The sequence below is a fragment of the Emys orbicularis genome, chromosome 21 (assembly GCF_028017835.1).
Source record: "Emys orbicularis isolate rEmyOrb1 chromosome 21, rEmyOrb1.hap1, whole genome shotgun sequence".
NCBI lineage: Eukaryota > Metazoa > Chordata > Testudines > Emydidae > Emys > Emys orbicularis.
Genome location: NC_088703.1, coordinates 2,362,695 through 2,389,947, shown reverse-complemented (window position 1 = coordinate 2,389,947; position 27,253 = coordinate 2,362,695). Strand labels below are relative to the sequence as shown.

General features: G+C 67.9%; 1 protein-coding gene across 2 annotated transcripts in view; it reads right to left on the bottom strand.

The window, feature by feature from the left end:
• RYR1 (ryanodine receptor 1) overlaps nucleotides 1-27,253 on the bottom strand; it is a 108,982-nt gene that overhangs the window by 55,336 nt on the left and 26,393 nt on the right. For both annotated transcript variants that reach the window (XM_065420771.1, XM_065420772.1), the window contains exons 19-40: nucleotides 25,841-26,033; nucleotides 25,211-25,427; nucleotides 24,350-24,454; nucleotides 21,300-21,403; nucleotides 20,858-20,941; nucleotides 19,892-20,051; nucleotides 16,629-16,776; nucleotides 15,627-15,832; nucleotides 15,080-15,254; nucleotides 13,371-13,579; nucleotides 12,135-12,502; nucleotides 11,543-11,672; nucleotides 10,247-10,407; nucleotides 9,749-9,914; nucleotides 9,509-9,595; nucleotides 8,732-8,958; nucleotides 7,258-8,050; nucleotides 6,006-6,206; nucleotides 4,612-4,723; nucleotides 3,421-3,570; nucleotides 2,612-2,885; nucleotides 1,690-1,804 (exon numbers count right to left, since the gene is read on the bottom strand). In XM_065420771.1, coding sequence (XP_065276843.1) covers nucleotides 1,690-1,804; nucleotides 2,612-2,885; nucleotides 3,421-3,570; nucleotides 4,612-4,723; nucleotides 6,006-6,206; nucleotides 7,258-8,050; nucleotides 8,732-8,958; nucleotides 9,509-9,595; nucleotides 9,749-9,914; nucleotides 10,247-10,407; nucleotides 11,543-11,672; nucleotides 12,135-12,502; nucleotides 13,371-13,579; nucleotides 15,080-15,254; nucleotides 15,627-15,832; nucleotides 16,629-16,776; nucleotides 19,892-20,051; nucleotides 20,858-20,941; nucleotides 21,300-21,403; nucleotides 24,350-24,454; nucleotides 25,211-25,427; nucleotides 25,841-26,033 — 4,385 coding nt within the window. The remainder of the gene's footprint in view (nucleotides 1-1,689; nucleotides 1,805-2,611; nucleotides 2,886-3,420; nucleotides 3,571-4,611; nucleotides 4,724-6,005; nucleotides 6,207-7,257; nucleotides 8,051-8,731; nucleotides 8,959-9,508; nucleotides 9,596-9,748; nucleotides 9,915-10,246; nucleotides 10,408-11,542; nucleotides 11,673-12,134; nucleotides 12,503-13,370; nucleotides 13,580-15,079; nucleotides 15,255-15,626; nucleotides 15,833-16,628; nucleotides 16,777-19,891; nucleotides 20,052-20,857; nucleotides 20,942-21,299; nucleotides 21,404-24,349; nucleotides 24,455-25,210; nucleotides 25,428-25,840; nucleotides 26,034-27,253) is intronic.

Below are 27,253 nucleotides of genomic sequence, written 5' to 3'. Positions count from 1 at the left end.
AGCCCCCGCGCCCCGCCCCAGAGGGGGCTGCATCTCAGCACCAAGTGGGGGGGCCCTGTATAAACAGCCCCCGCGCCCCGCCCCAGAGGGGGCTGCATCTCAGCACCAAGTGTGGGGGCCCTGTATAAACAGCCCCCTTGCCCCGCCCCAGAGGGGGCTGCATCTCAGCACCAAGTGTGGGGGCCCTGTATAAACAGCCCCCGCGCCCCGCCCCAGAGGGGGCTGCATCTCAGCACCAAGTGAGGGGGCCCTGTATAAACAGCCCCCTTGCCCCGCCCCAGAGGGGGCTGCATCTCAGCACCAAGTGAGGGGGCCCTGTATAAACAGCCCCCGCGCCCCGCCCCAGAGGGGGCTGCATCTCAGCACCAAGTGGGGGGGCCCTGTATAAACAGCCCCCGCGCCCCGCCCCAGAGGGGGCTGCATCTCAGCACCAAGTGAGGGGGCCCTGTATAAACAGCCCCCGCGCCCCGCCCCAGAGGGGGCTGCATCTCAGCACCAAGTGTGGGGGCCCTGTATAAACAGCCCCCGCGCCCCGCCCCAGAGGGGGCTGCATCTCAGCACCAAGTGGGGGGGCCCTGTATAAACAGCCCCCGCGCCCCGCCCCAGAGGGGGCTGCATCTCAGCACCAAGTGGGGGGGCCCTGTATAAACAGCCCCCGCGCCCCACCCCAGAGGGGGCTGCATCTCAGCACCAAGTGAGGGGGCCCTGTATAAACAGCCCCCTTGCCCCGCCCCAGAGGGGGCTGCATCTCAGCACCAAGTGGGGGGGCCCTGTATAAACAGCCCCCGCGCCCCGCCCCAGAGGGGGCTGCATCTCAGCACCAAGTGAGGGGGCCCTGTATAAACAGCCCCCGCGCCCCGCCCCAGAGGGGGCTGCATCTCAGCACCAAGTGGGGGGGCCCTGTATAAACAGCCCCCGCGCCCCGCCCCAGAGGGGGCTGCATCTCAGCACCAAGTGGGGGGGCCCTGTATAAACAGCCCTCTTGCCCCGCCCCAGAGGGGCTGTCTTTGGTTACTGAACACAACTTGGTGCATTGTGTGCAGTCAGTGTCCTGCAGCTGGTGTGGTCGAATAACTCCCATTCGTTGCATTTCTTTCGGGCTGGGGGTTTTCTGCTCCGGGTCTCAGTTCTTTGCCATGCTCGGCTCAGCGGTTTCTGAGCTACGCCCCACACGGCCTAGGCATTCAAGGGGACATCCAACCCCGACACACACTTCCCTCCCCCCGACACAATCGGACACTGCTCAGAGGGAGCAGGGAGGTGTGGGGCAGGCCCTATGGCAGAGCTGGGGGTGAGGAGCCCAGGGCTGGGAAAGCAGGGGGCTGTGGATCAGGGGTGGGGTGCTGGCAGCAAGGCAGGGGGACCCCAGGGCCAGGGGATGCAGGGCATGGGGCACCGGCAGAGCAGGGGGACCCCAGGGCCAGGGGGCATGGGGCGCCAGCAGTGAGGCAGGGGGCCCCAGGGCTGGGGGGTGCAGGGCGCGGGGCACCGGCAGAGCCTGGGGACCCCAGGGCTCGGCCAGTGGGGTGTGGGGCACCAGCAAAGCAGGGGGACCCCAAGGCCAGGGCTGGCTGTTCTCTGAAAGGATCTGCTCTAGGAATTGTTTGGGGGCAGGACTCTGGCCTGGGTTATCCAGGGGGTCCCGCGAGGACCTGGCGTGACGTCAGGCTGCGTGAACCCTCCACTCACCTTGGACTCGCCCCCTCCCAGCACGTTGACCATCACCTCCATGACCGTCTCGTGCATACCCAGCGCTCGCATCAGGTTGGGATGCTGGTAGAAGACTTTGTTGTTCATGATGTTTCTGCAGAGGGAGAAGGGGACGGGGGGATATGGACCCTGCGGAGCGGGCGGCACCGGGCTGGGCTTTAGCCATGCTGGGGGCTGAGTCGCCAGTGAAGGGAGTGTGTGTGTGTGTGTGTGTGTGTGTGAGGGGGGGTCCTCCACTGGCCTCTCACGATCCGGAGCAGGGAAGTGTGGGGCAGACCCTATGGCAGAGATGGGGATGGGGATGGGGAGCCCAGTGCTGGGAGAGCAGGGGGCTGTGGATCGGGGGTGCGGGGCGTGGGCAGCGAGGGGACCCCATGGCCAGGGGTTGCACCAGGGCCGGGGGGGGCAGGACACAGGTGGTGAGGGGACCCCAGGACCGCAGGGGGCGGGTGGCAAGGGGACCCGAGAGCCAGTGGGGGCATGCAGTGAGGAGATTGGGCAGTGAGGGGACCCCAGGGCCGGGGGGCGGGGGGGACAGGCAGCTAGGAGACCGGGCAGCGAGGGGACCCCAGGGCAGGGGGAGGCGGGGTGCAGAAGGCGAGGGGGCTGGGGCGCGGGCACCGAGGGGACCCCATGGCCAGGGGGCCGGGACACAGGCGGCGAGGGGACTCCATGGCCGGGGGGCAGGCAGCGAGGGGACCCCATGGTCGGGGGGCCGGGATACCGGCGGCGAGGGGACCCCAGGGCCGGGGGGGTGGGGCATGGGCAGCGAGGGGACCCCAGGGCCGGGGGGGCGGGACACAGGCGGCGAGGGGACCCCAGGGCCGGGGGGGGGGGGGCGAGGCGCGGGCAGGAAGGGGACCCCAGGGCCGGGGGGGGGGGCAGGCGGTGAGGGGGATACCCGATGCTCTGGATCATGAGGGTCTCCTCCTCCGGGCCCATCTGCACGATGAGCAGGGAGCGGATCTGGCCCAGGCTCTCGAGCAGGCTCATGGCGTCGCCCACTGAGACGGCGTTGATGGTGTAGGCCCGGGGCAGGGCGCGGAGCAGCTCCCCGATGGCGTCGTACTGCCGGTGCAGCAGGCTGAACATGACACGCACCAGCGCCGGGCTCTGGATGAAGGACTCCTGTGCCCAGTGCACCATGGTGTGGGAGATCAGCTCCTGCAGCGTGCCTGGGGGGGGCAGGGGTCAGCGCCAGGTCACGGGGGAGCAGCGCCAGGTCACGGGGAGGGGGGCGGCACTGCCGGGTAGCTGGGGCACATGGGGCAGTGCTGGGGGCAGCAGCAGCACCATGGCGCCTGCACACCAAGACTGGGGCACCCTGGGACCCAGAGCTCAGGGGCCCTCTGCAATGGGGGGCCTAAAACAAGAGGCTTGAAGGTCACTGGGGGTCCCTTCCCGCCAGCGTGACACCACTGCATGGGGGGCAGTGCATGCCTGGCACCACCCACAGAAGGGATGCCATAGGTACCAGCCCCCCAGTTCCCCGTCCCAGCCAGCCCCCCGGCCACCGCCCCTCCCCAGCCAGCCCCCCAGCTTTCCCCCAGCCAGCCCCCAGGTTCCCCATCCCAGCCAGCCCCCCGGCCACTGCCCCTCCCCAGACAGCCCCCCAGCTTTCCCCCAGCCAGCCCCCAGGTTCCCCGTCCCAGCCAGCCCCCCGGCCACCACCCCTCCCCCATCCAGCCCCCCAGCTCCCGCCCGGCTCACTGGGCGCCGGCTCCTCCTCGGGGGGCAGCTCCTCCTCCTGCTCCTTCTTCTTCTTCCGGAAGCTCAGCACCTTCTGCACCAGGGTCCTGAGCCGGTGTCGCAGGGACGTGTCCTCCTCCTCCTCCTCCTCCCCCCCCTCGGCCTCGATGCCTGGGGGGACACGGCACGAATGGGCTCCGGGGGTGGGGGGGGACACACGGCGGGAGGGGACTCTGGGCCCTGGGGGTGGGGGGACACGTGGCAGGATGGGGCCCTGGGCACTGGGCCGTGGGGGTGGGGGGACACCAGGCGGGATGCGGTGCGGGGCCCTGGGGGTGGGGGGGACACCAGGCGGGACGGGGCCCTGGGCACTGGGGGTGGGGGGGTGTGACGAAGTGGGACTGTTCTTAATGTTTCCTCTGAATACTGTGTGGGTGCCTCAGTTTCCCCTATGCATTTCTTAAGTCTCTAGGGGGTGAGACTGTTGCAGAGCAAAGGGCCAGTGTGCATAAATGGCCGACACTCTGTCTCCTGGCACCTGTTGGCCGGGGCCCTTCCCCCCTGCAAGATGCCAGCTGAAGGTGTTGGAGAACAAAGAGGTCAGGTGACCTCCTGGCCCGGGGAAAGGAACAAAGCAGAGAAGGAGGGGCTGGAGGGGGTTTGAGTTTGGGGCTGGCTGGGGACTAGGAGTGAGGGCAGATGGGGGTGTCTGGCTCGCTGCCCCCCAGAATGGACCCGGCTGAGGGGTCCCGTTCGCCGCTGTACCTACAAGCTCTGTTTTAGACCGTGTTCCTGTCGTCTAATAAACCTCTGTTTTACTGGCTGGCTGAGAGTCACGTCTGACTGCGAAGTGGGGGTGCCGGGCCCTCTGGCTTCCCCAGGACCCCGCCTGGGCGAACTCGCTGTGGGAAGCGCACGGAGGGGCAGAGGATGCTGAATGCTCCAAGGTCAGACCCAGGAGGTGAAGCCGTGTGAGCTTCGTGCCCTGAAGACAGTCTGCTCCCAGGGAGAGGAGACTCCCCAGAGTCCTGCCTGGCTTTGTGGGGAGCAGTTCCAGAGCATCGCCCGGGGACTCCGTGACAGGGGACACCTGGCGGGATGGGGCCCTGGGCACTGGGGGTGGGGGGGGACGGGATACCCAGCGGGACGGGGCCCTGGGCAGTGGGGGTGGGGTGGGGGGACACCCAGTGGGACGGGGCGGGGGCCCCTCACCGCAGTGGCTCAGCAGGTCGGTGTGGAAATCCAGCAGCTCGTCGCGGATGTCCTCGGGCACCGGGCACTCCTCCTCGTCCGCCCCTTGCTTGAAGTGCAGCAGCATGTTGATCTGGGGGGGGGGAGGGCGAGATGGTGAGGCATGGGGAGCACGGGGGGAAGGGGAGGACGAGCAGGCAGGGGCCGGGGCTGGACCTGCTGCTGCTCCAGCACCTGGCCCCTTTGCCCCATGGGCTGGTCCAGTCCCTGCTCCCCCTCCCAATTCCCCCCCATGTCCCTGCCGCACGGACGTCCCGGGGCTGGCCAGGGGCTGGGCAGTGTGCCGGGGCCGGTGAGGTGCCTGGCGGTGAGCCGGGGCCGGGCGGTGTGCCGGGGCTGGTGAGGTGCCAGGCAGTGTGCTGGGGCCAGGATGTGTGCCGGAGCCGGTGAGGTGCCGGGTGGTGTGCCGGGGCCGGGTGGTGTGCCGGGGCCGGTGAGGTACCAGGCAGTGTGCCGGGGCCGGGTGGTGTGCCGGGGTCGGTGAGGGGCCGGGTTGTGTGCTGGGGCCGGGCGGTGTGCCGGGGCCGGTGAGGTGCCGGGCGATGTGCCAGGACTGGGCGGTGCACAGGGGCCAGTGAGGTTCCAGGTAGTGTGCCGGGGCCGGTGAGGTGCCAGGCAGTGCGCCGGGGCTGGGGAGGTGCCGGGTCCGGTGAGATGCCGGGCGATGTGCCAGGACTGGGCGGTGCACAGGTGCCAGTGAGGTGCCAGGCAGTGTTCCGGGGCCGGGCGGTGTGCCGGGGCCGGTGAGGTATCGGGCGATGTGCCAGGACTGGGCGGTGCACAGGGGCCAGTGAGGTGCCAGGCAGTGTGCCGGGGCCGGTGAGGTGCCAGGCAGTGCGCCGGGGCTGGGGAGGTGCCGGGTCCGGTGAGATGCCGGGCGATGTGCCAGGACTGGGCAGTGCACGGGGGCCAGTGAGGTGCCAGGCAGTGTGCCGGGGCCGGTGAGGTACCAGGCAGTGTGCCGGGGCTGGGGAGGTGCTGGGGCCGGTGAGATGCCGGGCGATGTGCCAGAACTGGGCGGTGCATAGGGGCCAGTGAGGTGCCAGGCAGTGTGCCGGGGCCAGGCGGTGTGCCGGAGCCGGTGAGGTATCGGGCAAGGTGCCAGAACTGGGCGGTGCACAGGGGCCAGTGAGGTGCCAGGCAGTGTGCCGGGGCCGGGCGGTGTGCCGTGGCCGGTGAGGTATCGGGCAATGTGCCAGGACTGGGCGGTGCACAGGGGCCAGTGAGGTGCCAGGCAGTGTGCCGGGGCCGGGCGGTGTGCCGGGGCCGGTGAGGTATCGGGCGATGTGCCAGGACTGGGCGGTGCACAGGGGCCAGTGAGGTGCCAGGCAGTGTGCCGGGGCCGGGCGCCGTACCTGCTCCTGCGGGGGTGAGCGGAACTCGCGGGTGCGCCGGGCGGTCTCGGCGGCCGACATGGTGAACGCCTGCATGAGGAGTCCATAGCGCTGGCGCTGGTTGCTCTGCAGCCGGTCCATGTAGCGCTCCGAGAAGGCGATGATCGCCTCCACCCGGTGCTGCAGCTCCCGGTCACAGAAGTACTGCAGCAGGTTGCACATCTGCGGGGAGGATGGGCTGTCAGCGCCGGAGGGAGGTGGGGGGCAGGGATATGGCAGGGAAGGACAGGCCATCTATGCTGTGGAGAGATGGGGACCCCCCACTCCGTGTCACGGGGAGACGGGGCAGGGACCCCCCACTCTGTGCTATGGGGAGATGGGAGACAGGGACAAGGACCCCCCAACTCTGCGTGTGAGAAGAAGGGGGGCAGGATCAGGGTCCCCCTGCTCCACGCCATGAGGAGACAGGGGATGGGGACAGGGACCCCCCACTCCGTGCTATGGGGGGACGGGGGCAGGGTCCCTCTGCTGTGAGGAGATGGGGGCAGGGACCCCCCGCTCTGCGCGTGAGAAGAAGGGGGACAGGATCAGGGTCCCCCGCTCTGCACCACGAGGAGACGGGGGACAGGGGCAGGGTCCCCCACTCTGTGCTATGGGGAAACGGGGGACGGGGGCAGGGTCCCCCACTCTGTGCTATGGGTAGACGGGGGACGGGGGCAGGGACCCCCCCCCGCTCTGTGCTATGGGGAGACGGGGGACAGGGGCAGGGACCCCCCCACTCTGTGCGTGAGAAGAAGGGGGACAGGATCAGGGTTCCCCCGCTCTGCACCACGAGGAGACGGGGGACAGGGGCAGGGTCCCCCACTCTGTGCTATGGGGAAACGGGGGACGGGGGCAGGGTCCCCCACTCTGTGCTATGGGTAGACGGGGGACGGGGGCAGGGACCCCCCCCGTTCTGTGCTATGGGGAGACGGGGGCAGGGACCCCCCCACTCTGCGTGTGAGAAGAAGGGGGACAGGATCAGGGTTCCCCCGCTCTGCACCACGAGGAGACGGGGGACAGGGGCAGGGTCCCCCACTCTGTGCTATGGGGAAACGGGGGATGGGGGCAGGGTCCCCCACTCTGTGCTATGGGTAGACGGGGGACAGGGGCAGGGACCCCCCCCCCGCTCTGTGCTATGTGGAGACGGGGGACGGGGGCAGGGACCCCCCCACTCTGCGCGTGAGAAGAAGGGGGGCAGGATCAGGTTTCCCCCGCTCCGCGGGTCTCTCACCTGCAGCTTGACCGACTCGGGCAGCTTCATCTGCAGCAGCCCCTCCTCCAGCTCCTCGGCCTCCTCCTCGCCAGCCTTCACCCCGGCCTTCTCCCCCTCCTCCTCCTCCGGCTTCTCCGCCTCGCCCTGCTCCTCCTCGGCGGGCTCCCCGAAGACGGCCGGCTCGATCATGCGCAGGATGTGCCGCACGTCCTCATCCCCGAAGACGCCCATGACCAGCAGGGTGGAGACCAGCTTGAGGACGGGCACGAAGTGGAACTGGACGCTGCCGCCCACTGGGTCCCGGCTGTGCTGCCCGCCGTCCTGCACCGCCTCCGTCAGCATGGCCAGCGCCTTCAGCTTCAGCGCCTCCAGCGGCAGCTCGGGGCTCAGTTGGTAGCGCTCGGGGCTGGTGCTGACGAAGCAGGGCGGGGCGAAGTGCAGGGGCGGACGCAGGCAGGTGCTGGTGCCCACACCGGGCAGGCCGGGCTGCCGGCTGCTCTCGGGGAAGAGCCGGATGCTCTTGGTGGCGTCCGTCATGGGCACGATGAACTCGCTGTTCATGGTGAGCCGGGCCCGCTTGGCCGACTCCAGGTGCATGCTCATGAGCAGGTCGTAGTAGCCGCTGCGGAGCGGGCCGGGCAGGTGGGGGCTCTCGATGGCGTACAGCAGCTGGGACTCGTCCACGTGGCTGCACAGGGCGTGCGCCACCCGGTTGTTGCCCAGGGCGCACACGGCGCAGTACAGCTGCAGTGAGTGGTGCTGGAACGTCAGCAGGGCCTGCTGCTCCGACAGCTCCAGGACGTCGATGCACCTGCCGGGAGTGGGGCCCACTGGTTAGAGCGGGAGGGCTGGGAGCCAGGACGCCTGGGTTCTCTCCCCAGCTCTGGGAGGGGAGTGGGGTCTAGTGGTTAGAGCAGGGGGGGGCTGGGAGCCAGGACTCCTGGGTTCTATCCCCAGCTCTGGGAGGGGAGTGGGGTCTAATGGTTAGAGCAGGGGGGCTGGGAGCCAGGACTCCTGGGTTCTATCCCCAGCTGTGGAAGGGGAGTGGGGTCTAGTGGTTAGAGCAGGGGGGCTGGGAGCCAGGACTCCTGGGTTCTAATCCAGGGTCTGACAGTGAGACAATGAATCATCCTTGGAGAAAGTAATTTCCCCCCTCTCTGTGCTTCAGTTTATCACTTCCTCCACCACTGAGATGCATCCACCTCTGAGCTGGGGCACAGCAGCTGTTTGTCAGCCACGCAGCACACTTCTGGCAGGGAGCCAGGTGCGGAGGACAGAACAGTCCCTGGAGGGGGGGTTGGGCCATTCCCTAGCTTGCACCGAGATAGCTACCGAAGTGGACCGGCCACTGGGAAGTGAGACAAGAGGTTAATAGCCTACTACTGCTGCCAGCTCATGGAGTCAGTCCCTCAGCTCCAGGGCTTTAGTACAAGCACAGCGATGGAGGTGACAGGGTTCTCCCCGGGGGCCTGTGCCAGGAGGGGGCGCTCACCGGCTCTCCTCGGGGATGTGCAAGGCCATCATGACCAGGGGGTCACCGCACTCCACCATCCAGCCGTGCCGGTCGCTGATGCGGGCTGTCTCCACGGCCAGGAACTCGTTCGGCACGCGGCTCCAGGTCACCGGCGTCAGCATCTGGATGACGAGGCGTGGCGGGCACTGTGGCTCGGGGTTCTTCCGCTCGCTGTGGAACATGGCGGCTGAGAGGGGCATGATGTTCTGCCAGGGGCAGAGAGAGGCCGAGAATCAGTGTCTGAGCTGGGAGAGAACCCAGGAGTCCTGGCTCCCAGCCCTCATCCCGCCCCCCCGCTCTAGCCACTAGACCCCACTCCCCTCCCAGAGCCGGGATAGAACCCAGGAGTCCTGGCTCCCAGCCTCCCCTGCTCTAGCCACTAGACCCCACTCCCCTCCCAAAGCCGGGATAGAACCCAGGAGTCCTGGCTCCCAGCCCTCTCCTGCTCTAACCACCAGCCCCCACTCCCCTCCCCGAGCTAGGATAGAACCCAGGAGTCTGAGACCCAGTCCTTTGTTCCGACCCACTAGTCCCCACACAGAACAGGCAGAGTGATTGCGCTTAAATCTCAAAGCAAATCCCTTCCAGGCACTCATTGGCACAACCTGCCCAGCTGTGCCAGGGGGCAGGGTGAAGGACCCCAGCTGTGCCATGGGGCGGGGGAGCCCATCTGTGCCAGGGGGCGGGGGCAGGGCAGGTTGGAGGGAGCCCAGCTGTGCGGGAGGGTGGGGAGGGGGCACCCAGGGCCGCCCCTACCTTCATCTTGCCCAGCTCGAACTGGATGACATTCTGGCTCGTGGGAAGGACGAAGACGGCCGGGAAGAGTTTGGTGTTCGGCTCCACCTGGCCCAAACGCAGGGAGTGAGAGACGGCCCGGAGCCAGCGGGTCTGCGGGACCTGTCCCGTCTAAGGGGCACCGGCTCCCAGGCCGGGCCAGGGCGCGGACCCGCTGGCTGTGGGGGGGGGACCCCGGCTGTGCCCCGGGGGGCAGCTCACCTGGTAGAAGGCGTTGATCTCCTTGCCGTTGGCCGTGAAGGTCATGAGCCCCGTGGCCAGGTCGACCAGGCAGCCGAGCACCAGGTCTACGGTGCTGACCCGGGTCTGCTGCCCGCTGCTCACGAACTCCCCGCCCCACACCAGGTAGCAATTGCTGCGCTTGATGCTGTTGGGAGAGGGGTGGGCCCAGGGGTAACTGATCCATCCCCCCCCCCCGCCTCACAGCCACCTACTCCACGTCCCCACGTCCCCATGGCCTCCTACCCCTTCCACCTGTGGCCTTTCGTCTCCCTGGGCCATGAACTCCACCCCGGGACCTCTTGCCCTTCTGCCCCATGGCCTCCCGTGCCAGGGCCTCCCGCCCCACATCCCCGTGACACACCCCCTCCTTGGCATCCACCCAGCGCCCCCTGAGGGTCACCCCCTGCTCCCCAATCTGCCCCCCCCGAGCCCCACGGTGCTGAGCAGTGGAGGCTGGCCGCGACCGGCCCCCCTCACCTGTCGTGGATGTGGCCCTGGTCGTCGCCCATGGTGACGGTGACGGTGCGCACCTTGCTCAGGTCGAAGGTCATGTCGTGCTGATGGTAGTCGGGGGTGACCCAGCCCACCCAGACGCAGGTGGGCTCCTGGCCCGCGAAGATCCGCACCGAATGGTAGTACTGGGGGGGGGGGGGCGCCAGGAGAAGGGGCCGTCAGCCCGGCTGGCACCAACCCCACAGCCTGAGAGAGGAGAGTCCATGCCCGCCCCTCGCAGCAGCCGCCCCAACGCCACATTGGGGTCAGCACGGACGGGGCAGAGCGCCCCCTGCTGTGCCCCCCGCTCCCTACCCCACAGCGCCCCCTGCTGAGCCCCCCGCTCCCTGCAACACAGCGCCCCCTAGCATTGCATCGGGGTCAGCACGGACGGGGCAGAGCGCCCCCTGCTGAGCCCCCCGCTCCCTGCCCCACAGTGCCCCCTAGCGCTGCATCGGGGTCAGCACGGACGGGGCAGAGCGCCCCCTGCTGAGCCCCCTGCTCTCTGCCCCACAGCGCCCCCTAGCGCTGCATCGGGGTCAGCACGGACAGGGCAGAGCGCCGCCTGCTGTGCCCCCCGCTCCCTACCCCACAGCGCCCCCTACTGAGCCCCCCGCTTCCTGCAACACAGCGCCCCCTAGCGCTGCATCGGGGTCAGCACGGACGGGGCAGAGCGCCCCCTGCTGTGCCCCCCGCTCCCTACCCCACAGCGCCCCCTACTGAGCCCCCCGCTTCCTGCAGCACAGCGCCCCCCTGCTGAGCCCCCCGCTCCCTACCCCACAGCGCCCCCTGCTGAGCCCCCCGCTCCCTGCCCCACAGCGCCCCCTAGAGCTGCATCGGGGTCAGCACGGACAGGGGAGAGCGCCCCCTGCTGAGCCCCCCGCTCCCTGCCCCACAGCGCCCCCTAGCGCTGCATCGGGGTCAGCACGGACAGGGGAGAGCGCCCCCTGCTGAGCCCCCCGCTCCCTGCCCCACAGCGCCCCCTAGCGCTGCATCGGGGTCAGCACGGACAGGGGAGAGCGCCCCCTGCTGAGCCCCCGGCTCCTGGCAGCACGGCGCCCCCTAGCGCTGCATTGGGGTCAGCACGGACAGGGGAGAGCGCCCCCTACTGAGCCCCCTGCTTCCTGCAGCACAGCGCCCCCTGCTGAGCCCCCCGCTCCCAGCCCCACAGCGCCCCCTGCTGAGCCCCCCGCTCCCTGCAGCACACCGCCCCCTGCTAAGCCCCCCACTCCCTGCCCCACAGCGCCCCCTAGCGCCGCCCCAGCCCGCACGGCCAGGTACCGTGGTGGTGTTCATGATGATCTCGGGGTCGTCGCGGTTGTCGGGCACCACGTCTTCCTCCAGGCGCTGCACAGAGGGCACCGCCGGGGGCGGGGTGATGAACGTGGCCTTCTTCGCCTTGAACAGGAAGCTGGGGGGGGGGGACAAAGATGTGGGGAGCAGAGGGTGAGTGCCCACCCCCCCGACACCGCTCAGCCGGGCCCAGCCAGGGAAAGAGCCTGTGTCCAGTGGGGGGCAGGCGGGTGCCGCGGGAGGCCCGGTCACTGGGAACTAGGGGGATGGGCTCCGCTCGTTAGAGACAGAGGGGAAAGGCCCTGTGCCCCATTCCCTGCCCCCCTGATCCCTGTCCTGGGGCTGGATCGGGGCCAGTGCCCCAGGAGGGGAAAGGCCCCGTGCCCCATTCCCTGCCCCCCTGATCCCTGTCCTGGGGCTGGATCGGGGCCAGTGCCCCCGGAGGGGAAAGGCCCCGTGCCCTGTTCCCTGCCCCCCCGATCCCTGTCCTGGGGCTGGATCAGGGCCAGTGCCACCGGAGGGGAAAGGCCCCATATCCCATTTCCCCGCCCCCGCCCCCCCGTCTCCTAGAGGCTCTCACCCCCTCTTGATCTTGCTCTTCTCCGATGCCGCGTCCTTCTCGTTCTCCACCCTGGGGGGCTCCTTGGGGGAGGCCAGGGGCCCCCCCTGCTTCTCCTTCTCAGCCTCCTCGGCCTCCTTACGCCCGGCCGACTTCCGGAGCACCTCGAACTCGGAGTCGAGGTCCACGTCCTTGACGTCCTCCTCAGGGATGGTGAGGGCGCGGGTGAGGGGCGTGGCCCCCGCCGTGCACTTGAACTTCTCGTGGAACTCCACGGGCATGCTGAGCCGAAGGAAGAGCAGCTCGCTCACCGCGTTCTGCGAGCCGAAGGTCCGGTGCGTCAGCTTCAGGCAGGGCGGGTTGTCCACCGTGCCGTCGATGCGCGACACCTGGGGGGGAGCGGAGTCAGGAGGGGACGACCCGGCTCGGGGGACGTGCACAGAGTCCGGTTCGACGTTAACCCGCCGGTCTCTGCGCCACCCTAAGGACGTCCTGAGCCAGGGGGATGCTAAACCCCGCCTGGGCGCGGCTGCACGTCCGGGCTGGGTGCAATCTGGGAGAGACGGTGCAGGATGGGGGGCTGGTTTGGAACAGGGGGGCAGGAGTCCCGGAGCAGCCCACAACCTGGCCCCTGTCGGGTCTCAAGAGAGAGGGGCTCCCCGGAGTGGGGCCCACGCTGTAAGCCAGGGAGCCCTTGGTGCCAGCTGGCATGGGGGGGGGGGGACAACAGGGGGCACTGGCGTTCACAGGGATCCCCTGCAGCAGATATCAGCTCTACAGTTCACCCACGGGTGTCCCGTGAGGTCTGCACACCGAAGGGGACTACTGACGGAGGCAGCAAGCGCCCGGCTTCCCGGCAGCTCCCCCCTCGGCCCTGGGGCAGGGAGCCCCCCCACAGCTCCTCTCTCCCCACTGGGCTCCAGGCCGAGCCCCCCCACAGCTCCTCTCTCCCCACGGGGCACTGGGCCGAACCCCCTGGTGGCTCCCCCCTCCCCACGGGGCCCCGGGCCGAGCCCCCCTTGGCTCCCCCCTCCCCATGGGGCACTGGACCGAGCCCCCAGTGGTTCCCCCCTCCCCACGGGGCACTGGGCCGACCTCCCTGGTGGCTCCCCCCTCCCCACAGGGCCCCGGGCCGAGCCCCCCTTGGCTCCCCCCTCCCCATGGGGCACTGGACCGAGCCCCCGGTGGCTCCCCCCTCCCCACGGGACACTGGGCCGAGCTCCCTGGTGGCTCCCCCCTCCCCACGGGGCTCCTCACCTCGTAGTGGGGGTGCTCGGGGGGGATGGGGGAGAACTGCGGCAGGCTCTTGCTGAACCACATGCTGATGTCGCGTTTCATGTTGATGGCGAAGGGCTCGAAGCCCTCCTGCAGCCCGCAGATGGGGAAGTACCGCAGGCTGCTGACCTCCTGGCCTAGGTTCAGCCGTCCCACCTGGCCCAGGCCCAGGCTACACACCGGGAGGAAGCCTGCAAGACAGGGCAGGGCCCAGCAGGGTCAGCACGGCCTAGCACCCCTCCCCCCCCAAGGTCGGCATGCCCCCCTGTGCCGTTATGAGTGTAATACAATTATCATTGAAAGGTGACAGGGCCAGAACGAGTTAATTCCCTCCCAGACTGACCTGCCCCAGGGCCGAACTTTAGAGACTGGCTAGGAAGATCTGTAAATGAACAGAGCTGGGACATGCAGCCGCACTGGCAGAGATGGAAGGGAAGCGGTTGGCTCAGGGCTTGCGATGTAAGCAAACAAGTCTTGTCTATTGCTAGAGCTTTGACTCAAAGATCCAAAAAGGAGAACAGTATTAACATGTAGGAAGACACTTGAGGGAAATAGTATCATTGTCACCAGAGAAAGTTGGTGCCTATGGGACTATTTCTAAAAGGACTTTTGGCAACTACAAGCTCATCTCTGCAGTGTATCTGAACTTCAAGAATTAAATTCAAGTCTGTCTGTATATTGATCTTTTAAACAACTCTCTCTTTTCTTTTATAATAAATTTTAGTTTAGTTAACAAGAATTGACTATAAGCGTGTATGTTGGGTAAGATCTAAGTTATAATTGGACCTGGGTGTGTGGCTGATCGTTTGGGGTTGGAAGAACCTTTTCTTTTATATGATGAGATAAGATTTTCAGTAATCATCATCATATCTGACGTGTGTGTCTGGATGGAGGCCTGAGGCTGGGCACTTTAAGGGAACTGCGTTGTTTGGGTTTCTGAGTAACCAGTGAGATCCTATAGAAGCTGGTTGGGGCTGGTTGGTAAATCTAAGCATTGGAATAACCACCAGCTTCTGGGGTTTGTCTGCCCCGTTCCTTCTGCAGTTCACCCTGATTGAGTGACCTCAGCTGGTGCCCACGGGCAGCATCGTCACACCCCCCACACAGGGGGAAGGAGGGTGCAGAGAGGGGACATCAGACATGTCCGTGCCCACGCCAGGAACAAAACCCAGTCCCCCCCCGCTCCAGCCAATACCCCCACTCCCCTCCCAGAGCTGGGGAGAACCCAGGCATCCCGGCTCCCAGCCCCCTGCTCTAACCACTATCCCCCACTCCCCCCCCCCAGAGGCAGGGACAGAACCCAGGAGTCCTGGCCCCCAGCCCCCCGCTCTAACCACTAAATCTCACTCCCTTCCCAGAGCCGGGGATAGAACCCAGGAGTCCTGGCACCCAGCCCCCCTGCTCTAACCACTAGCACCGACTCCCCTCCCAGAGCTGGGGAGAACCCAGGCATCCTGGCTCCCAGCCCCCTGCTCTAACCACTATCCCCCACTCCCATCCCAGAGGCAGGGACAGAACCCAGGGGTCCTGGCACCCAGCCCCCTGCTCTAACCACTAAACCTCACTCCCTTCCCAGAGCCGGGGATAGAACCCAGGAGTCCTGGTACCCAGCCAGCCTGCTCTAACCACTAGCCCCGACTCCCCTCCCAGAGGCAGGGAGAACCCAGGCGTCCGGGCAGCCAGCCCCTTACCTTCTCCGATTTCGATGTCCTTGAAGGCCAGCTCGGAGCCCGAGTCGCTGATCAGCATCTCCCCGTTAAGCGTGAACATGATGTGGTTCTCGGTCAGGTCGATCATGCAGCCGACCACGTCGCCCGGCTGCCAGGAGCGGCCGAAGGGCTCACTGCCGACGTGCCAGCGCTGGCCCTGGTGGGGGTGGGAGTGGGGGGGTCAGCAGCCGGGAAAGGCGCCGGGGCCCAGGCTGGTGACATGGGGCGCGATGGCCGGGGCAGGCGGGAGGCGCTGGCCCAGCACGACCAGAGGGTAATGCACCAAAGGGCAGGACCCCAGGAGGGGACGGGACGCTGGGCTAGATGGGCCCATGGGGGGGCCTGGCCTGGAGTGGCAGGGGGGGGAGGGATACAGGGCTAGGGCAGGCTGTTAGTTTGATCCAGGGGGACAACAGGCTGGGGGGTCCTGTTGGGCTGATCTGGGGGGCTCATTGGGTGACCCGGAGGGCGGGCGGATACCAGGCTGGGGGGTCCGATTGGGGGCGGGTCCAGTCCCTCCGCCACTCACCCGGTGGCCGTTGAAAACGTAGGCGAGCTCGTCGGCCCCCAGCTCCACGTCGGGGCGCACGTCCGGCCGGGCCCAGCCCACGCGCATCTCGCCCGTGGTCACCGCCTCGAACTCGAAGTACCACCTCCCGGCCCGCACGGCGTAGCACTGCTCCGCCCGGAAAACCCGTACCCGCTCCGAGCGCGCCGTGGGCACCCCCTGGGCCGCTGCGGGGCGAGGGCAGGGTCAGCCCGCGCCCCAAGGCCTGCCTGCCCCCGGGCCTCCATCACACCCCCCCGCCCCATCCCCACCCTCACACATCGCTCATCTCTCCCACACCTCACCACCCCCTCCCTGCCCCCCCATCCCCACCCTCACACATCGCTCTCCTCCCCCACACCTCACCACCCCCTCACCTGTCCCTTCCCCATCCCTTCCCTGCCCCCCTCCCTCCACCCCATCCCCACCCTCACACATCACTGCCCTCCCCCGCACCTCAACACCCCCTCCCTGCCTTCCCTACCAGCCCTGTGCCCCTCCACCACTCAACCACCCTCCTGACTACCCCCTCTCCACGGGGGGGGGGCAGGGGAGTGGAGGAGACAAGGGGGGCCTGGGGGAGGGCAAGAGGGGTCCAGGGGAGGGGACCCAGGGGAGGGCAGAGGGAGGGGGGAAGAGGGACGGGCCGCAGGGGAGGGCAGGAGGGGGGCCGCAGGGGAGGGCAAGAGGAGGCCCCAAGGGGAGGGGAGATGAGGGGGCAGGAGGGGGCTTCAGGGGGAGCGGAGAACGGGGGGGCCCAGGGGAGGGCAGGAGGGGTTTGGAGGAGGGGCCCCAAGAGGAGGAGAGAAGGGGGGACCCAGGGGAGGGCAGGAGGGGTCCGTGGTGGGCCCAAGGGAGGGGCCCCAGGAAGAGGAGAGAAGGGGGGCCCACGGGAGGGCGGGAGGGGTCCGGGGGGAGGGGCCCCAGAAGGAGGAGAGAAGGGGGGCCCCAGGAGAGGGCAGGAGGGGCCCCGGGGGCACTCACAGGTCTCCTGGTCGGGGGGTTCGATGTTGTAGCCGTAGCCGATCAGCGTTCGCACGGCCTCGCACAGGCTGTTGCGATTCGTCTTCTTGGTCCGTTCGTCCAGCAGGTTGTAGGGCACCAGGCGCGGGTTCCGCTTGTTCTTGATGTCCTGGTGACACGCACACGCCATGGACACACACGGGACGGGGGGAAACCAAGAGGAGCTGCTCTCGAGCCAGTCCAAACCCAGCCGATGGCCCGGGCCCGGCTGGGAGGGGCTGTTCCGGCTGCTGCCCGTCCCCCTGAGGATCTCAAAGCACCGAACTCATGTCGCTCCCACCCCGCCCCCACACAGTGTGACGAACTGGGACTGTTCTTACTGTGATCTGTAAGTGCTGACAGGGGAGTGTGGCTAGGATGGTCTCCATTGGGGGATGGGAGAATGACTGAAGGGAAATACCTGAGCCTGTAACATGAGAACCCAGGAGGGGGCTGGGGCGAGGTGACACCTTTGCCCGGGAAACTGAACAAAGGCTGTGGGAGGGGTCGCTGAAGGCAGAGTCTGGGAAGCTGGCTGGTGAGGTGGCTGGAGGCAGGGAGGGCTCTGACCTCTGGAGGGGGGCTGGGATGCCCGAGGACCCCAAGATGGACCTAACTGAGGGGTATCCTGTTGTCTGTGCCTGCAAGACCTGTCTCGGACTGTATTCCCGTCGTCTAAATAAACCTTCTGCTTTACTGGCTGGCTGAGAGTCACGGTGAATCGCAGGAAGCCGGGGGTGCAGGGCCCTGAGTCCCCCCCTTACTCCGTGACAACTGGTGGCAGCGGTGGGATCTACTGCACCCCGTGGACGGCGCTTCCTGCAGTAAGTGATTGGGGAGAAATAAAGCGAAGGGGGATTGACGGGGACCAGGCGTGCTGAAGAGTCAGAGAGAGACGGTTATCACCCCTGGGAGTGTGTGACCAGCGAGAAGGACTTTTGCAGTAACAGGGTCCCCCGGGGGATCGCAGCGAGTGGTCCCAGGGGCGGAGGAGTCTGCAGCTCGACCCTGGCAGAGAGGTGGTGACCTCGAGAAGGGCTGGCACACTAGGGGTCTCCCTGGAGGTGGATGGGAGGAAGGTCGATGGATACTGGGATACGGGCGCAGAGGTGACGCTGGCCCGGCCCGAGGTGGTGCCCCCAGATCAGGTGGTGCCCAACACCTACCTGACCCTGACGGGGGTGGGCGGGACACCAGTCAAAGTGCCCGTGGCGAGGGTACACCTGAAGTGGGGGGCCAAGGAGGGCCCCAAGGATGTGGGGGTGCACCCGTATTTGCCCACTGAGGTGTTGATGGGGGGGGACCTGGAGGACTGGTCAAGCAACCCACCAAGTGCACTGGTTGTGACCCGCAGTCAGAGCCGGCGAGGGGCACTGCGCCCTGGCCTTGGGGAGGGTGCCTTGCCCGAGGCGCAGGACCCTAACCTGGTGGGGAGGGAACGCCCAGGGACACGGCTCAGGGAGGCTGCGGCCTCAGACCCAGCCGGCAAGAGAGAGCAGGTGGCCATCCCTGTCCCAGCTGCTGAGTTCCAGGCCGAGGTGCAGAAAGACTCCTCCTTACGGAAGATAAGGGACCTGGCCGACCTCGGTGCGGTACAGGCCATGGGGAGAGGTGGCCGGAAAAGGTTCCTGTGGGAGAAGGGGTTCCTGTACCGAGAATGGGCTCCCCCAGGGAAAATGGAGTCAGGGGGGTTCAGGAGGCAGCTGGTGGTACCCCAGAAGTATCGCCGCCAGCTGCTGTACCGGGCCCATGACACCCCCCTCTCAGGGCACCAGGGAACCTGGCGTACCCAGCAGAGGCTGCTACGGAGCTTTTACTGGCCTGGGGTCTTTGTTACTGTCCGGCAGTACTGCCGATCCTGTGACCCCTGTCAGAGGGGAAGGAAGGCCCGGGACAAGGGGAAAACGGCTTTAGGACCCTTGCCCAGCATAGAGGAGCCTTTCCAGAGGGTGGCCAAGGTTAAAAGGGGGGCTCTGAACCAAGAGAGCCCGAAGCACAGACCTCCAGACTGGAGCGCTGGGAGAAGACCGCAGCCCAGTTGGAACCGCAGGGGTATTGGGGTGGGAAAAGGGCACAGGCCGCATAACCCTTCCCCCATGCGAACTGCAAATGCCCTCGAGCACCCCCGACCTAAGGGGGGGAGTGAAACTGGAGGGGCCTGGTGTAATTCTCACCAAGGAATGGGAGGGATGCTGGGGCATCCATGGGAACGGGGGTAGGTTCGAACTTCCCCGGGTCACTGGCTGAAGTGACCCCGCTCAGTTCGGTCTCGAAGGGGGGAGATGTGACGAACTGGGACTGTTCTTACTGTGATCTGTAAGTGCTGACAGGGGAGTGTGGCTAGGATGGTCTCCATTGGGGGATGGGAGAATGACTGAAGGGAAATACCTGAGCCTGTAACATGAGAACCCAGGAGGGGGCTGGGGCGAGGTGACACCTTTGCCCGGGAAACTGAACAAAGGCTGTGGGAGGGGTCGCTGAAGGCAGAGTCTGGGAAGCTGGCTGGTGAGGTGGCTGGAGGCAGGGAGGGCTCTGACCTCTGGAGGGGGGCTGGGATGCCCGAGGACCCCAAGATGGACCTAACTGAGGGGTATCCTGTTGTCTGTGCCTGCAAGACCTGTCTCGGACTGTATTCCCGTCGTCTAAATAAACCTTCTGCTTTACTGGCTGGCTGAGAGTCATGGTGAATCGCAGGAAGCCGGGGGTGCAGGGCCCTGAGTCCCCCCCTTACTCCGTGACACCCACACAGCCACTTGCCAAGCAGGGATGGACCACGGCCCTGGGTCACTGATGGGGAACGAGGCAGGGGGAAAACCCTGGAGTCCTGGCTCCCAGCCCCCTGCTCTCACCACTAGACCCCACTCCCCTCCCAGAGCCGGGGAGAGAACCCAGGAGTCCTGGCTCCCAGCCCCCCCCCCCGCTCTAACCACTAGACCCCACTCCCCTCCCAGAGCCGGGCAGAGAACCCAGGAGTCCTGGCTCCCAGCTCCCCCTGCTCTAACCACTAGACCCCACTCCCCTCCCAGAGCCGGGGAGAGAACCCAGGAGTCCTGGCTCCCAGCCCCCCACCCGGTCTAACCACTGGATGCAATGCTTGGTTCCGTCATGAAACAGAAGACGGCCCAACGCCCGCTCACCCTGGCACAGAGCGGGCGGTAATGATCCCCCAGCCCACCCCAGGAACCTCCCCAGCTCCCCATACCCTGGCCCCCCAGCAGTCCCCTCCCCCGGCCCCAGCCCCCTACCTGCACGATGCTGTAGGTCCAGCCCTGGCTGACGCGGTCCCGGGCCCACACGTTGTGGCCATTCTCGGCCAGCTTGTCCACCAGCGTGTTCTGGGCCGGGGTCAGCTTGACGTGGGCCAGGTCCAGCGGGGCCGGCTTGTAGCCATTGGACATCATGTACCTGCCGGGGGAGGGGCTTTGCGCTAGGACCTGCCAATCAACCTCCATCTCCATCTAGCCCAGTATCTCCCCCTCCCCAGCTGATCGAGCCTGGTATCCCCACCCCCAGTGACGGAGCGGGAAATTTCCATTGTGCGTGCCTCGGTTTCCCCTATGTGGTGCCTGGTTAAGGAGGCAGTGGGCAGAGACCCACGCCTGGGGCCCATGGAAAGTCCCAGAAGACACTGGCCACTCCAACTACCCAGACATTTGGCACCTAGAACACCTGGACGGCCCCACCTGCCTTACAGAGCCAGGGGGGACGAAGGCCTGAGGGGAGCCAGGGGGGTTGTTAAGTGGGGATGGCTGGAGGCACGGGAGAGGCGCCTGGACTGAGACTCAGGGGGCTCGGACTGACCCAGACGGCTGCGAGTCGCTCCGGAGCCGGGAACGGGGCGGGGGAGAGGGGGCACGAATCTGGGCCTGGTTGCAGGGAGCTCCCGGTGTGAAGTGGGGGGACTGGGGGCCGGTCCCAGGAGGCGGGGAGACCACGTGGCTCGCCCCAGGGACAGCGCGTGATCCTGGGGAGGTCTGGCACACTGACAGGGTCCCCACGGCTCCGTCACACCCGTGCCCCAGATCTCCAGCCTGCCCCCCCCCCCGATTTATTTGGTCACCCCGGGGCTCAAAGGTTCAACAGGCCCAGGCCAAGCACTGCCCGGGGGCGACGTCCTGGGGCCGGTGGAGCCTTGGCCGGCTCCATGGGGGTCACGTCCCCCCAGGCTCCCCCTCCCCCCCGGAGCTCCCCGTCCCCCCCAGCACACCCACGTTTTGGGCAGCTTGGTCTTCTTGAGGTTCTCCTCGGCCTTCTCGTCGGCCATGCCCACGTGACAGCCCAGCGCCAGCAGCGTCCTGCGGGGGGGGGGAGTGGGGGACAGCAATGGGGGGGTGTCAGCTCCCCGACAGAGCCTCCGGCCCCCAGAAACGAGTCCCCCTCCCCCGAGATGAGCCCCCACCGCATCCCCCCGCCCCCAAGAGACGAGTCCCACACCCCTTCCCTCCGCTGTCCCCCCCAAGAGATAAGCCCCCCCATCGCGTCCCCCTGCTCAGCCGTCACCCCCTCTCCCCCATCCCAATCCAGCTGGACCTCCCTCACCCACCCCCTAGCATGGAGAGGGGTCTCAGCCCCCCACATGCTCAGCCCCTCCTCCCCCATGTTTCCGAGTCCCCGCTGACGTTACCTCCCATCTCCCCCCGCCCCCCCGCTCACTTCAAGGTCTCCCCCGACATCTGCAGGTTGTAGTTCCTCTCCGGCTCGGGCAGGCTGTGGAAATCCAGCAGGCAGGGGTGAAGCCGCTTGTTGTCGTCCCGGATCTGACGGGGGGACGAGGGGTCAGCGACCCACTGACACCCCGATCCGAGTCCCTCCCAACCCCCACTCAGCCAGCACCAGCAGTGGGTTCTGGGAAAGGGGCTGAGCTGGGGTATTCGGGGGGCACGGGGCTGGGCCCGGCTGGACGATTCTGGGGGTACAGGCTGGAAGTTTTGGGGGCACAGGCTGGGCTCGGTGGTTCTGGGGGACAGGGGCTGGGCCAGGCTGGGTAGTTCTGGGGGACAGGGGCTGGGCCAGGCTGGGTAGTTCTGGGGGACAGGGGCTGGGCCAGGCTGGGTTGTTCTGTGGGGCAGGGGTTGGGCTACACGGTTCTGGGGGGCAGAGTCTGGGCTGGGTGGTTCTGGGGGACAGGGGGTGGGTTGGCTGCCAGGCAATCCACCTGAAAAGCAGGACCCAAGGGCTGGCAGGCGGTGGGGTAGCTGGTGCCCACCCCTCAGCGACACCCCCCCTCCCGCCCGGGGGCAGCTGCCACTCACGGGGGGAGAGGTCGGAGCAGGAGCAGAGGCGCTCCCCGGAGGGAAGCAGTAGGGACGGATGGGGGGTAGGCAGGGGCCTGTAGGGGATACGGGGGCACTTGCAGGCCCACAGGGGGTGCAGTGGGGCACTCATGGGCCCATAGGGGAGTGGGGGGGCACTCATGGCCCTGTAGGGAGCTATGGGGGGCACTTGCAGGCCCACAAGGGGGTACAGGGGGGCACTCATGGGCCCATAGGGGAGTGGAGGGGCACTCATGGCCCTGTAGGGAGCTATGGGGGGCACTCGTGGGCCCGCAGGGGGTGCAGGGGGGCACTCATGGGCCCATAGGGGAGTGGGGGGGCACTCGCAGGCCCACGGGGGGGTACAGGGGGGCACTCATGGGCCCATAGGGGAGTGGGGGGGCACTCGCAGGCCCACGGGGGGTGCAGTGGGGCACTCACGGGCCCGTAGGGGAGTGGGGGGGCACTCGTGGCCCTGTAGGGAGCTAGGGGGGGCACTCGCAGGCCCACGGGGGGTATAGGGGGGCACTCATGGCCCTGTAGGGAGCTAGGGGGGGCACTCGCAGGCCCACGGGGGGTGCAGTGGGGCACTCACGGGCCCGTAGGGGAGTGGGGGGGCACTCGTGGCCCTGTAGGGAGCTATGGGGGGCACTCGCAGGCCCACGGGGGGTGCAGTGGGGCACTCACGGGCCCGTAGGGGAGTGGGGGGGCACTCGTGGCCCTGTAGGGAGCTATGGGGGGCACTCGCAGGCCCACGGGGGGTGCAGTGGGGCACTCACGGGCCCGTAGGGGAGTGGGGGGGCACTCATAGCCCTGTAGGGAGCTATGGGGGGCACTCGCAGGCCCACGGGGGGTGCAGTGGGGCACTCACGGGCCCGTAGGGGAGTGGGGGGGCACTCGCAGGCCCACGGGGGGGTACAGGGGGGCACTCATGGCCCTGTAGGGAGCTAGGGGGGGCACTCGCAGGCCCACCGGGGGTACAGGGGGGCACTCATGGCCCTGTAGGGAGCTATGGGGGGCACTCGCAGGCCCATGGGGGGTATAGGGGGGCACTCACGGGCCCGTAGGGGAGTGGGGGGGCACTCGTGGCCCTGTAGGGAGCTAGGGGGGGCACTCGCAGGCCCACGGGGGGTGCAGTGGGGCACTCGCAGGCCCACGGGGGGGGCAGGGGGGCACTCGCAGGCCCACGGGGGGGTACAGGGGGGCACTCATGGCCCTGTAGGGAGCTAGGGGGGGCACTCGCAGGCCCACCGGGGGTACAGGGGGGCACTCATGGCCCTGTAGGGAGCTATGGGGGGCACTCGCAGGCCCATGGGGGGTATAGGGGGGCACTCACGGGCCCGTAGGGGAGTGGGGGGGCACTCGTGGCCCTGTAGGGAGCTATGGGGGGCACTCGCAGGCCCATGGGGGGTGCAGTGGGGCACTCACGGGCCCGTAGGGGAGTGGGGGGGCACTCGTGGCCCTGTAGGGAGCTATGGGGGGCACTCGCAGGCCCACGGGGGGTATAGGGGGGCACTCATGGGCCCATAGGGGAGTGGGGGGGCACTCATGGCCCTGTAGGGAGCTATGGGGGGCACTCGCAGGCCCACGGGGGGTGCAGTGGGGCACTCACGGGCCCGTAGGGGAGTGGGGGGGCACTCGTGGCCCTGTAGGGAGCTATGGGGGGCACTCGCAGGCCCACGGGGGGTGCAGTGGGGCACTCACGGGCCCGTAGGGGAGTGGGGGGGCACTCGTGGCCCTGTAGGGAGCTATGGGGGGCACTCGCAGGCCCACGGGGGGTGCAGTGGGGCACTCACGGGCCCGTAGGGGAGTGGGGGGGCACTCGTGGCCCTGTAGGGAGCTAGGGGGGGCACTCGCAGGCCCACCGGGGGTGCAGTGGGGCACTCACGGGCCCATAGGGGAGTGGGGGGGCACTCATGGCCCTGTAGGGAGCTATGGGGGGCACTCGCAGGCCCACCGGGGGGGGTGCAGTGGGGCACTCGTGGCCCTGTAGGGAGCTATGGGGGGCACTCGCAGGCCCACCGGGGGGGGTGCAGTGGGGCACTCGTGGCCCTGTAGGGAGCTATGGGGGGCACTCGCAGGCCCACGGGGGGTGCAGTGGGGCACTCACGGGCCCGTAGGGGAGTGGGGGGGCACTCATGGCCCTGTAGGGAGCTAGGGGGGGCACTCGCAGGCCCACGGGGGTGCAGGGGGGCACTCGCAGGCCCACGGGGGGGGCCGTGGGGCACTCACGGGCCCGTAGGGGAGTGGGGGGGCACTCGTGGCCCTGTAGGGAGCTAGGGGGGGCACTCGCAGGCCCACCGGGGGGGGCAGGGGGGCACTCGCAGGCCCACGGGGGGTGCAGTGGGGCACTCGCAGGCCCACGGGGGGGTACAGGGGGGCACTCATGGCCCTGTAGGGAGCTAGGGGGGGCACTCGCAGGCCCACCGGGGGGGGCCGTGGGGCACTCACGGGCCCGTAGGTCCAGCCCTGCTCGATCCGGGTCAGCGCCCACAGCTCGTGGATGTTCTCCGCCAGCTTCTCACGGATCCTCTCCAGGTGTGGGGGGAGGACGATCTGTGGGGACAGGGGTTAGACGGGCCCCCCAGCCTGGCCAGCCCTGCCTTGGGGGACACCCCCGAGCGGGTCCCGGCCCCCCCCGGCAAGGGGGGGGTCAGTGCCTGGGGGCAATGTGCAGTGGGCGGCTCCCCACAGCCCTGAGGCCAGGCTGGACCCATCCCCCGCCCAGGTTGGGGCAGGTTGGGAGCCCCCCCACAGTCTCCCAACCCCCGCCCCCAGACTAGGTGGGGGTCTCTTCCCCCTCCCCCCCCCCCCCGAGCCAGGCAGGGTCCCCTCCCCTGAACCCCCCAGGCCAGGTGGGGCCCCTCCCCCGAATCCCCCCCCAAAGCCAGGCGGGGCCCCTCCCCCGAATCCCCCCCCAAAGCCAGGCAGGGCCCCTCCCCCAACCACCCCCCCCCAGCCAGGCAGGGCCCCTCCCCCAACCACTCCCCCCCCCCCCGAGCCAGGCAGGGCCCCTCCGCTCAGAGCCAGGTGGGTCCCCCTCTCCCCCGGAGCCAGGCAGGGTCCCCTCCCCCAAATCCCCAAAGCCAGGCAGGGCCCCTCCCCTGAACGCCCCCCCCCCCCCCAGCCAGGCAGGGCCCTCCCCCAACCCCCCCCCCCCCGAGCCAGACAGGGCCCCTCCGCTCAGAGCCAGGTGGGTCCCCCTCCCCCTCCCCCCCAGAGCCAGGCAGGGCCCCTCCCCCTCCCTCTCCCCCCCCCCCCCCCAGCCAGGCAGGGCCCCTCCTGCTCAGGCTGGGGCTCCGGGGGCACTACCTGCTGGGTGTCGACGGGGCAGGGGGTGAAGGCCGTGTGGGACAGGGCCTGGGTGGGCCCCAGCAGACTGCGGACGTTGCCCGCATCCTGCCTGTACTCCTTGATGGGCTCCACCCGCATCCGCTCGCGGGGCAGCAGGGCCTCGAAGCCGGGCGTGTAGCCCGGGGGGGGCAGGAACTTGAAGTCGCCGTGGCGGCCCCCCAGGAGGAAGCGGACCCTGTGGGGGTATGGTGAAGGCTGGACCCCTCCCCCACAGCCCGCCTCTCTGGATTCCTCCTCCCCCCACCAATTCTCCCCCCACCCCCGCAACGGCCTTCTCCTCCCCCGCAGCCCCCCTCCCTGGATTCCCCCTCCCTGCTGGCCCCCACCCCCGCTTCTGTCCCCCCACTCCTCCCCCGACCAATTCTCCCACCCCATCCCCCACAACCGCCCTCTCCTCCCCGGCAGCCCCCTATTCCTCCACCCCTCCCCCAACCCCATCAGCTCCCTCCCGCCAGCCCCTTCCCCATCCTGGTCAGCCCCTCTTCGCCCTCGCCTTCCTCTCCCCTTCCCCAATCCCTCCTCCCCACCCCCAATCCCCCTTCTCACCCCTGCTCCCTACCCCCCTCCCAGCCCGGGGTCCCGGCTCACTTGATGCCCGCGGAGAAGCTGACCACGGGGAAGAAGAGCCCGTCCACGTTGAAGTTCTCGAACATGCCCTGCACGGGGAAGCCGTTGATGCGGAAGGACATGCTGGGCACGCTCAGGTCCAGGCAGCAGCTCACCACGTCGTCGGCCGCCAGCGTGTGCTGGCCGGGCGAGGCCACGGCGCGGGCCACGCGACCTGCGCGGGCGGAGACGGGAGGCCGGTGAGAGGCCGGGCTGACTGGCGGGCGCAAGGGGCGGGGCGGGGCGGAGCGCGGGTGCAAAAAGAAAGGGCGAAAGGCCGAGGGGGAGAGAAACGCGGGTGCAAGGAGGGGGCGGCGGGTGCTGACCGAGGCATGCTGGCTAGTAACCTCCGCGCCCCGCGGCCACACGTCTGCATTCGGCACAAGCAGCCGCTCCAGAGCCGAACCTGGCCTACGCTCTTCTCCGACGCCAGGGATCCCGGCATGCCTGGGCTGAGCCCAGCGCCGGCTCAGGGCACGCGGGTGTTCGCCCATTCGCCCTGGCATGTCCCAAAGGAGAAAGACAAGACGTAGGACTGCTCTGGCCTGGCACAAGGTGAGGAGCTGCCTTCGCGCCCGTTGGAACCAGCGACGGAGAGAAGGGGGGCACCGGGACGCCAGAGAGCCGAGCCGGGAAGCTGGCTGGGTAAATGTAGTTGCAGCCCCTGGACTCGTCCACAGGTTAGGTATAAACTGGTGACTTTAGGGGCGTCATCCAGGGAGCAAACCTTCTGCGCACGGTGAACGTAACGACGCTGCATGGCACGGCTTCCCGGCCACTGGGATCGTACCGAGCCTCTGTTCCTTCCGCTAGCTCCTCACTGACTTTTCGCAATCCCCCGGACTGACACTGGCGATTTCGGCCCCTGAATCTATTTCATACCGAGCCAAAGCGAGGTCAAGCAACAGACGGTGCAGTTTCCCACAGGGTGCAAAGAGTAGGCAGAAGAGTGCCAGAGAGAATGCACAAGAGAGTGTCCGTTTGTGTGAGGACCTGAGTAATGAATGTGCAGGAGGCCGTGCAAGAGCATCCGTGTGCACATCAGAGTGCAAAAGAACGTGCGAGAGAAATAGTGTGGGCATAAGTGTGCATGACTCAGTGTGCAACAAGTGTGTGAGACAGTGTGTCAGCACATGAGAGAATGTGTGCATGAGCAAGTGTGCAAAAGAGAACACACAACAGAATGTGTGCACAAGAGTGGATGAGTGAGTGTGGACTGAATATGTGTGCAAGAACAAGCAAGTGAATGTCGATGTGCACAGAAGTGTGCAAAAGAGAAATAGGGTGCGCATAAGAGCATGCACGAGTGAGCATGCAACAAGCGTGCAAGGCAGTGCACACAAGATAATGTGCATGCATAAGGGTGTGTTTGTGTGCAAAGAGTGTGCAAGAACC